This window comes from Otolemur garnettii, unplaced genomic scaffold (assembly GCF_000181295.1).
Source record: "Otolemur garnettii isolate 467f Iridium unplaced genomic scaffold, OtoGar3 scaffold00068, whole genome shotgun sequence".
Taxonomy (NCBI): Eukaryota; Metazoa; Chordata; class Mammalia; order Primates; family Galagidae; genus Otolemur; species Otolemur garnettii.
The window spans coordinates 1,824,886-1,835,569 of NW_003852463.1; the positions used below are offsets into that span (position 1 = coordinate 1,824,886).

The window sequence follows — 10,684 nt, forward strand, 5'->3', positions numbered from 1 at the left end:
GTTTTTGGCTGGGGCTGGGTTTGAACCCGCCACCTCTGGCATATGGCACCGGCGCCCTACTCCTTTGAGCCACAGGCACCGCCCTCTTTCTAGGTTCTTTATTCTGTTCCATTGATTTATTTTACATCAGTATCATAGTCTTTTCGTCATTAACTTATAATAAGTCTTTTCATCTTTTACACTAAATTCTCCCTCTTTGCCCTTGTTTAATATTAGCTTGGCCCTTTACGTTCCTACACGAATTTCAGAATCACTTTAAATTTTACCAAAATACAAACTTCTTGAAGTTTTGATACGATTATCATGACACCATATATAAATTTGAGAAGAACTGATGTCTTCCAAGTTTTAAGTCTCTGATTCATGAAAATGGTACATTTCATTTATTTTGATCTTCTTTCTTTCCATAATGTTTTATAGGTTTTGGTCTTGAGGATTTAAGCAATTTTTGTTAGATTTATTCCTAGGTACTTGGGGATTTTTCTAAATACTGCTTGTTTGTGACTAGAATGTAACATTTATTAATCAAAATAGCACCTGGGGCAGGACTGGTGGCTCATCCTTATAATCCCAACACTTAGGGAATCCAACTCCTTGAGTCTAGGAGTTCAAGATAAACTTGGAAAACATAGCAAGTACCCAGCTCAAAAAAATAAAAATAAAAATTAACCATTTATGGTGGCACATGCTTGTACTCTCAGCTACTTGGGAAGCCAAGGTAGGGATATTACTTGAGCCCAGGAGTTTGGGGTTGCTATGATTGTACCACGCAGTCCAGACTGGGTGACAGAGTAAGAACCTGTCTCTAGAAAAAAATTTGCTATTTCAATTTTTTTCAATTTACAAAAAAATTTCCCAGCATTTTCATACTTGATCATTGACTATGTCCTAGGAAGAGACTCTCAGAAGAATTTTAGCAACTCGTGCCGTAAACCCCAGAAACACTTTCCTAAAGCTGTTTTAAGTAATTATTACCACTGCTAATACTGATAATAATAAGGATAAAGTCTTTGATATGAATAGTTAAATTTTTCCCATCATTTTTTTTTAAATACTGAGTAAAAATATTTTTCTTTTTTTTGGCTGGGGCTGGGTTTGAACCCACCACCTCTAGCATATGGGGCTGGTGCCCTACTCCTTGAGCCACAGGCGCCACCTGAGTAAAAATCTTTTTTTTTTTATTTCTCATAACATAACTGTGTACATTAATGCAATCATGTGGTACAGTGTGCTGTTTTCATATACATTTTGAAATACCCTCATCAAACTGGTTATTGTAACCTTCATGTCATTTTCTTAGTTATTGAGTTAAGACATTCATACTCTGCTTTTAGAAAGATTCACTTGTACCCTTGTAAGATGAATCATAGAGGTGACCCCACCAATCACCCTCCCTCCCCCCATCCACCCCCCTCACCTCCCTTCTCCCACCCCCTTCTCATATTCTAAGGCTACAATTAGGTTATGCCATTCCTATAAAAGCTATGAATTAGTTTCAAAATAGGGCTGTGTACATTGGATACTTTTTCTTCCATTCTTGAGATACTTGGCTAAGAAGAACATTTTCTAATTCCATCCATATAAGCATGAAGGAGGTAAAGTCTCCATCTTTCTTTAGGGCTGCATAGTATTCCATGGTGTACATGTACCACAATTTATTGATCCATTCGTGGGTCGATGGGCATTTGGGCTTCTTCCATGATCTAGCAATTATGAATTGGGCTGCAATAAACATTCTGATACAAATATCTTTGTTGTAATTCGATTTTTGGTCTTCTGGATATATACCTAATAAAGGAATTGCAGGATCAAATGGCAGGTCTATTTTTAGTTCTCTCAGTGTTCTCCAGATGTCTTTCCAAAAGGAACAAATTAATTTGCATTCCCACCAGCAGTATAAAGTGTTCCCTTTTCTCCACATCCACGCCAACATCTCTGGTTTTGGAATTTTGTGATAGGGGCTAATCTTAACGGGGGTTAGGTGGTACCTCAAAGTAGTTTTGATTTGCATTTCTCTGATGATTAAGGATGGAGAGCATTTTTTCATATATCTGTAGGCCATGCACCTATCTTCTTTAGAGAAATTTCTATTCAAGTCCCTTGCTCACCCTGAGATGGGATCGCTTGTTTTTTTCTTGCTAGTACGTTTGAGTTCTCTGTGCATTCTGGTTATTAAACCTTTGTCGGAGACATAACCAGCAAATATCTTCTCCCATTCTGAGGGCTGTCTACCCGCTTTATTTACTGTGTTCTTGGCTGTGCAGAAACTTTTAAGTTTGATCAGGTCCCAAAAGTGTATTTTTGACATTGCTTCAATTGCCCGAGGGGTCCTCCTCATAAAATTTTCACCCAAGCCTATTTCTTCAAGTGTTTTCCCTACACTTTCTTCTAGTATTTTCATAGTTTCATGTCTTAAGTTTAAATCTTCAATCCAGTGAGAATTTATCTTAGTTAATGGTGATAGGTGTGGGTCTAGTTTCAGTCTTCTACCGGTCGCCATCTAAAAATCTTTTTCGGAAGCTTTGCAATATATAAACTGAGAACAGAGTACTTACAATACAAAAGCATCCTTAAGAATAGTCCTCTACTTTCCTCTCCACTTCCAACCAGATCATATCCCTAAGTCTCCTCTTTTGTAAAATTTCTAGAGCAGTGACTCTGAATGTCTGAAAATGTTTATCTGTTGCCTACAAGACAACACATAGTGTGAAATTCTTGTGTTGCCAACTTTTTCCCTTCAAATTACTTAAAAATATCTTGGTTGCCTCTGGAATTTAGTGTTCCAAAGAAAGGCCACACACCATTTCACAACCATCAGACTGGTGAACAGATAATGGTCTTGGAATACCAAGTGTTGGAGGTGAATGGATAGGTAGGAGAGTAAAAAGGTGCATCCAGTGGCTCACACTTGTAATCCTAGCACTCTAGGAGGCCAAGACAGGAGGATCCCTTGAGCTCAGACCTCTGGCACAAACCTGAGCAAGAGTAAGACCCTGTCTCTACTAAAAATAGAAAAAGTAGCCATGTGTTGTGATGGGTGCCTATAGTCCCAGCTACTAGGGAGGCTGAAGCAGGAGGATTGCTTGAGCTCAAGAGTTTGAGGTTTCTGTGAGGCAGGCTGATGCCATGGCACTCTAGCCTGAGTGACAGACTGAGACCATCTCAAAAGAAAAAAAAAAGGTACATCCAGTTTAGAAAGCAGCTGGCACTCTCTCGATGGGTTGGACCACGTGAAATTGCCTCTACATGTATTTGACTACTTTGACTTACACAACTGGCAAATTCATATGGCTTTACTTAATAATTGTTTTGATCTAGGAATATTGTAGAAAAAGAAGTATAAACCTAGCACACTACTTGGTTCTGCCAATATTTATATGAGTGTCATGTTTCAAGCTGTTATTGATTTACAACTTTTAGAATTGACTGATAGATAAAACACACAAGTCCTGTGTTTAAGGAACAGAATGTGAGTATTCTCATCTTCAACAATGTAAACATCGAAGTGGAAGTATTGCAGGGAAAGGATGGAAGGGAGAGGAGAGGGGTGACAGGAAGGATTGGGCAGCAGTCCTCACCTGACACAACGGAGAATGGGAGAGATTGGCAAATGTTAATGGAAAGACAAGTTTGAGTATGTAACTTGAAAGTCCAGAGGAAACCCATAGGTTGGAAATAAGGAAAGGGCAGGAAGGATAGTGTAAATAATTATCAATAGGTAATGCCTTAAATTAGTAAATAAAAATGTTGAAGTATAAGCATATTAGTTAATGACATGGAAGAAACCACCAGAACAACTAACATCAAACAGACATAAATGGTATATATGGAAGGTGGAATTAGAGTGAAGAAAAGGGAAGTGGGGGACTTTACTTTCCACTGTCTTTTTATACTATGTGAGTTTTTAATCAATTAAATATATTACTTTAACAACAATTTTAGGCTCAGCGCCTGTGGCTCAAGCGGCTAAAGCGCCAGCCACATACACCTGAGCTGGTGGGTTCAAATCCAGCCCAGGCCCACCAAACAACAATGACGGCTGCAACCAAAAAATAGCTGGGCGTTGTGGCAGGTGCCTGTAGTCCCAGCTACTTGGGAGGCAGAGGCAGGAGACTCGCTTGAGCCCGGGAGTTGGAGGTTGCTGTGAGCTGAGATGCCATAGCACTCTACCCTGGGGGACAGCTTGAGGCTCTGTCTCAAAAAAAAAAAAAAAAAACCAACTTTAGAGGGAAGTAGGCAGTGCAGGGAACAGTCAATGTGCTGTTGCTTGCCTCTGCACTTCAAATTGCCTTCTCTGGGCCAGGCAGGGTGGCTCATGCCTACAGTCCCAACACTTAGGAAGCCCAAGGTGGGAAGCCTATTTGAGATGGGAGTTCAAAATCAGCCTGGGCAATATAGTGAGACCCCATAGGTAAAAATAAAATTTAATAAAATTATTTTATAAAAATAATTTATAAATTATCCAGATGTGGTGGCATGTGCCTGTAGTCCCAACTACTTGAGAAGATGAGGCAGGAGGATCAGTTAAGCCCAAGAGTTTGAGGCTGTAGTGAGCTATAATGATGCCAATGCACTCCAGCCTATGTGACAAAGCAAGATTCTATTTCAAAAAAAAAACGAAAACAAACTTTGCCTTCTCTAAAAAGATCTAAAAAGCGTCACACCATGCACTCCCCTTTAAAATTGTTATTAATGGCAGCACCCATAGCTCAGTGGGTAGGGCGCCAGCCATATACACCAGGACCGGCAGGTTCGAACAACAATGACTACTGCACCAAAAAAAAATACCCAGGCATTGTGGTGAGCTCCTGTAGTCCCAGCTACTTGGAGGCTGAGGCAAGAGAATTGCTTAAGTCCAAGAGTCTGAGGTTACGGTGAGCTGTGATGCCATGGCACTCTACCCAGGGCAACAGCTTGAGACTCTGTCTCAAAAAATAAAATAAAATAAAATAATTGTTAAAATAATGTATGTAATTAATTAAAAACTCACATAATTTAAGTCTACCCTGAGACTTCTGGATATTGAATTGGTGTGGAGTTGTGCAGTCAGAGGACACTGATTCAGAAAGGGCAGGGAGGTCAGGTTCAGAACCTAGTCTAGGAAGGGCCTCCTGAAAACAGAGAAGCAAGTGGCTGGGGACTCTTGGTGGACAGAAGATCTAAGAGTAACCAGGGGTCACTAGTGGAATTGGAGGGGCTTCCCCCAGACCAGGTGGGCACAACAACCTGTCATAGGTTTTTAGGAGCTACAGTTTCCTTCAGAGTTCAGCCCTTGTCCTCCCCTCCGTACACCTGCTGGGTAACACATCTTCAGCACTGGCGGCCGTGGCCACGTGGATCATAATGACTTCCAACTTGACTACCATGTGCTCACTTACAGTCCATCTTACAGAGGAGGACACCAAGGATCAGAGAAATGATGTGCTTCCCCAAGGTCACACAGCTAGCAAGGGGCACAGCCAGGACTGGAACCTGGCTCTGTGACTTCCTAGCCCACACTTCAATCTTTCTCCTCTCAGGTGCTGCCTGAAAACTGGGTCTTCCTGGAGTGAGGGCATCACTCACTTGCTCATCTTCTTCCTGCAGGTCCGGGCCTTGGTGGCTGACTTTTCCATCGTTTTCTCCATCCTGCTGTTCTGTGGAATTGATGCCTGTTTTGGCCTGGAAACCCCCAAGCTGCACGTTCCCAGTGTCATCAAGGTTTGCTTCTCACCCCTGCTCATACCCAGGTCCTTTCCCCTCTGTGCTCATCACACTTCCTCCTCTCAGCCAAGAGAGAGTTTTCTCAGTGTGTGTCCACCCCTTCCTGCACACAGCCTCCCAAGCACTGGTCCTTTGAGGTGGTGATGGGGACATATTCACAATAAAATCCTGCTCTGTAACCACAGGGTGGGGAAGGTGCTGGAATCCATCCTCCAGCCCAGCCAGAGCATACTGAAGGTCTCCAATTCCCTGACCCATGGCAGTCTATAAGCCTGGCCAAATGGGGATCTGTTGAAAATGATCCTTTAAAGTGACCCTTAAAACAATGATTCTCAAAGTATTGTCCTTGGGCCAGTTTCACATCCTCACCCTGGAACTAGTTAGAAGTAAAAATTCTCAGCCCACCTCAGAATCACCAATCCTGGGGGCCAGGCTCAGCAATTGGCATTTTAACGAACCCTCCAAGTGATACTGGGGTGAGCTCAAGTCTGAGAACCACTGCTTTGGAAACTACTTCCCAGTCCAGAGTCTGTGCTATTTGCTTACCGCTAAGCTGGAGCCCTGCTCTCTCACGAGAGCACTACCTCTCAAGGGTGCCGAGTCCAGATTTTAGAATTTATTTTCCCTGTCTTTGAGTTCTTGACCCTCAAGATATTTCAGGGCTCTCCTCAGTAACTTAAACACAACCCATACAACTCATATTGGTCTTGAAATGAAATTACCTCTTTCTCTTAAATAAAATAAAACAAGCTCAGCCCAGCTTCTGCACAGATGATCCTTTATTTTCAACCCTCAGGTCTGAAATGATGGTCAGTGTTTTACAATCTATCAGACACTCCAGACAAGTGACTCAGGAGAGGCAGAAGCAGCTGGCACTGGGGCCATCAGACTCTTTATTCTTGCCTGGAGGGCCTCATTTCGGTATCTTGCAGTTAGTGACTGCACACTTACTCCTGGCTGCCGTCTGAGCCACACCTATGTTTCCCAACCAATCCTTGGGCTGTAGCCATAAATTATCACCTTAGTTCCACAGACACCATCTGTGTTCACAGTCCTTCCTGCATCTGTCTGCTTCCACAGTCTCTAAAGTTGTAGATGCCTAATCTGTTTAAGGGAAAAGCAGCCCAGATAGGGAAAAAGGAGGCGGGAGAGCGGGCTGGGCAGCAGGTGCCCTGGGACAAGGGAGAGAGGACAGAGCCCCTTCCTTTGCTCCTGCTCAGCCCACACGGCCTGACCGAGGCTGGTTCGTGGCTCCCTTTGGGAAGAACCCATGGTGGGTGTACCCTGCGAGCATCCTGCCTGCCCTGTTGGTGACCATCCTGATCTTCATGGACCAGCAGATCACAGCTGTCATTGTCAACCGGAAGGAAAACAAGCTAAAGGTAAGACTGGTGCTGGGCGCAGAGGCACATTTCTTTCTTCCCACAAGGACAAAAGGAACGGAGGAGGGAGATGATGCTTCTTTCAATGCTTTGGGCCAGGAAAATAAAAGAGCTGAAGACTGGAGTTCCCACTTGGTGTGCCAGGGTGGGAATGAAGGGACATTGTGACCTCCAGGTGTGGGTAAGGCCAACAGGGTCAGGGTGACTTGGTCTGAGGACCAGAACAAAGTCTTTGGCTGGGCCACTTGGCACAGGCCCTCTGCCCCTCCTAAAATGACCCTCTATCTTGAGCACCTCAGGACATGAACTTGAGAACTTGAGCAGTTGGTGAAGGGGGATGGGCCTGGAGCCCTGAGGCAGGGAAACTTCCTAAGCCTTTCCTGCCTCTGGGTCTGAGAAAACTCAAGCTACCCCAGCTCCCCTCCCAATCTGGACTGCTCTAGGCTGGGCCTCAGGCCTCCCTCGCTGGGCCCTTATTCAGGAACTAAGGAGACGGTATGGCCACGAGGTGGGGGTCTTTCTCCCCAGGGACCCAAACTCAGGGCCCTCCCAGGCTGAACATCCTTCCCCTCCATTACCTGTAAGCCTACCTTGCTCAGCCTCCTAGATGGGATGCTGAGGCCAGAGTACCCCAGGGTGGACCCCCCCCTCACAGCACCCTCTGGAAGGCAAGGGGGCCCTGGAACCATGTTCCATAGAATGGCTTCGTGGGGAGGAACAAGCTCCCCAGAAACATCTTTCTTCCTGCCACCCCCTGCAGAAGGCTGCTGGCTACCACCTGGACCTGTTCTGGGTGGGCATCCTCATGGCCCTGTGCTCCTTTATGGGGCTCCCCTGGTACGTGGCTGCCACAGTCATCTCCATTGCTCACATCGACAGCCTCAAGATGGAGACAGAGACCAGTGCCCCAGGGGAGCAGCCCCAGTTCCTGGGGGTCAGGTAGGAGGCATCAGGGCCCAGGGATCCCCTGGGGGAGGGGGTGGAAGGTGGGGATAGGATGTAGCTTTCCTTATCATCAAAGTGTTTGGTTTAAAAGGGCCCCTGTCTGACAGATCAGGAACCACAGGGGTAGGAGTGAGATCCCTGAAGGGAGGAAAGTAGGTATGAACCTCAGTTTAAGTGGTCCTTTTCCCTTACTAGCCCCCCAGTACACCTACATTCATACACATACATGCATGAGCACCAGACTGTCTTCTGATGGGACACTCAAAGTCCCCCAGGGCCTCTTACTGTCCTGCCTTTGTCTCTCCTCAAGACCTCCAGGGCCAGATACCCCAGGCCTTCCTGCAGATTTGGGGCCTGCCCAATCTCCAGGCCTCCTGAGAGCTCCCACTCCCCATGCTGTGGCCTCTCCTCTTGTGCCCCATGGCAGGCAGGGACATGTACCTTCTGCCCCTTAAGAACTCTGGTGCATGACAACACTGGAAGTTCTCCTAAATGGCTGTCCTAAGAGCCTCTCCCTGCTACCTGGGAATATCTGGACCGCTCAGCCCAACTAAGGTTTTCCTGCCTGACTCTAGGGCTCAGGGCTGGTCAGGGCAGTGTCCTTTACCTCAGACTCCTGGCCCCAGTGGCTGGGCCTAAGCAATCTGCCCGTGAGCTTGGGGCTCTAGCCTGGGTTGTAAGTAGGCCTGAACACAAACTTGCCTGCCCTCTAGCCCCGATCCCTCCTGTGCAGTCAGCCAGCCCCCTTCCCCCATAGCCATACCCTATAAGAGTGAGATCCTACAATGTTAGGATGTTAGGGTGATAGCGCTTTATATCATATCTATCCTACAATGTTAGGATGTTAGGGTTATAGCGCTTTATATCATATCTATCCTCACGACAACCTCCTGAGGAAGGTGCTATTATCATCTCCATCGAGGCTCAAGACTGTCAGAGTCATACAACTACTGAGTGGCAGAGCCAGGACTCAACCCAAGTCAGTCTGGCTCAAGCACCCAGCTCTCAGCCACCACACTGAACAGTCTCCCCACAGTCCCTCCACTATACCCTCACCTCCAGCAGAGGTGCCCTGTGTTCTATGTGTGGGTCAGCTGGGTCTCAGGCAACCAGCCAGAGGTCAGTGCAAAAGCCTCTTGAGTCCATGGACTTGGACTCAGCTTCAGGTGCCCACAGAAGAGCAGGAGGGCTGGGAGTGGTCACTGAAAATCTCCTGGGACACCCTGACCTGTACTCTTCTCTGCTAGGGAACAGAGAGTGACAGGCATCATCGTCTTCATCCTGACAGGAATCTCCGTCTTCCTGGCTCCCATCCTGAAGGTGAGTCCCTGCACCCTATGGCCCAAGAGAGCACAGGCAGGGGTCCCCACATGGCCTATAGGGGTCACTTAGCTATGGGCTTCTAACAATAGCCAGGGTCTTGGGCCAAAGTAATATTTAACATCATCATCATCACTTTCCATGATATTGTTGTTTATTGTCACCACCAATCCTCACTGCTCTCTCCCTCCCCTCCCAGGACCCACTCTCAGCTTTCTGGGGACAATCTTCCTTCAGAAAGTTCTGCCAAGTTCTATTACTGCTTGAATAAATAACTTTCAGAACTGAGTGTGTGTCCACGTAGTTGTGGTTTGGGGCTCAGGAAAGGCCTCCTGCCCACCTGTTTTCTGAAGTTTAAACTTGCCTAGGGCAGCCTTCTCCAGGCGGGCCTGCTCTCTGCTTCTCTGTCTCAAATGCCTTGGGCACAAGAGTGACATTTTCCCATACAGTCTGCAGCTCCTCCTGCTCGTGTCCCACCAGACCAGCTGGAAGAGATTGAGTTAAATAGGGGCACATTCCAGGCAGGTATCTCCCACAGCAGTCTCTTTCTGGTCAAAAATGGGTGTCCCATTGCTCTGCTCTCCACTCCAGCCAGTCTCCCATCCGTCAGCCTATCCCTCAGCCAGTGCTCACATCAGACTTCCCTTTCTTAAATTAAGCTTATCTGTAATTCCCCCCAATCTTTCACAGATATTCTTTTCCCCCATTGAATATTTCCAAGCAGCTTCTTCAGGGGTAACCTTGTACGGAACTAAAGAAACAAAATGCTAGTTTTATTTATTTATTATACAATGGAAAATATTTCTGGCTTGAGAATCAGTGCTGAACATACCCTAGCAGTAGGTCAGAGGCTGATATTCTTTTTTATTTTTTTGAGACAGAGTCTCAAGCTGTCACCCTTGGTAGAGTGTCATGGCATCATAGCTCACACCAACCTCAAACTCGTGGACTCAAGTGATTCTCTTGCCTTAGTCTCCCAAGTAGCTGGGACTACAGGCACCTGCCACAATGCCCTGATATTTTTAGAGACGAAATCTCACTCTACCTCAAGCGGGCCTCCAACTTCTGAGCTCAAGCAATCCACCTGCCTCAGTGCCCCACAGTGCTAGGATTAGTGTGAGCCACTGTGGCAGGCCCACAAAATAATTTTAAACTTTGTATCATGATTAGCAGCATCTTCCACTATGACATTTCAATATGCACATAAGTATTTTATTCAACTACAAATGTCTGTTAAAAGCAGAGTGAATTGGCTCAGTGCCTATAGCTTAGTAATTAGGGTGTCAGCCATAACACTGGGTCTGGCAGGTTAGAACCTGGCCTGGGCCTGCTGA

General features: G+C 46.0%; 1 protein-coding gene across 3 annotated transcripts in view; it reads left to right on the forward strand.

Annotated features, from left to right (window-relative positions):
- SLC4A5 (solute carrier family 4 member 5) overlaps positions 1 to 10,684 on the forward strand; it is a 102,153-nt gene that overhangs the window by 82,582 nt on the left and 8,887 nt on the right. For 2 of the 3 annotated variants that reach the window (XM_012807421.1, XM_003793386.1), the window contains 4 exons: positions 5,587 to 5,700; positions 6,924 to 7,085; positions 7,846 to 8,024; positions 9,278 to 9,350. In XM_012807421.1, the coding sequence (XP_012662875.1) occupies positions 5,587 to 5,700; positions 6,924 to 7,085; positions 7,846 to 8,024; positions 9,278 to 9,350 (528 nt within the window). The remainder of the gene's footprint in view (positions 1 to 5,586; positions 5,701 to 6,923; positions 7,086 to 7,845; positions 8,025 to 9,277; positions 9,351 to 10,684) is intronic. The other variant, XM_003793385.1, reaches the window with a different exon arrangement.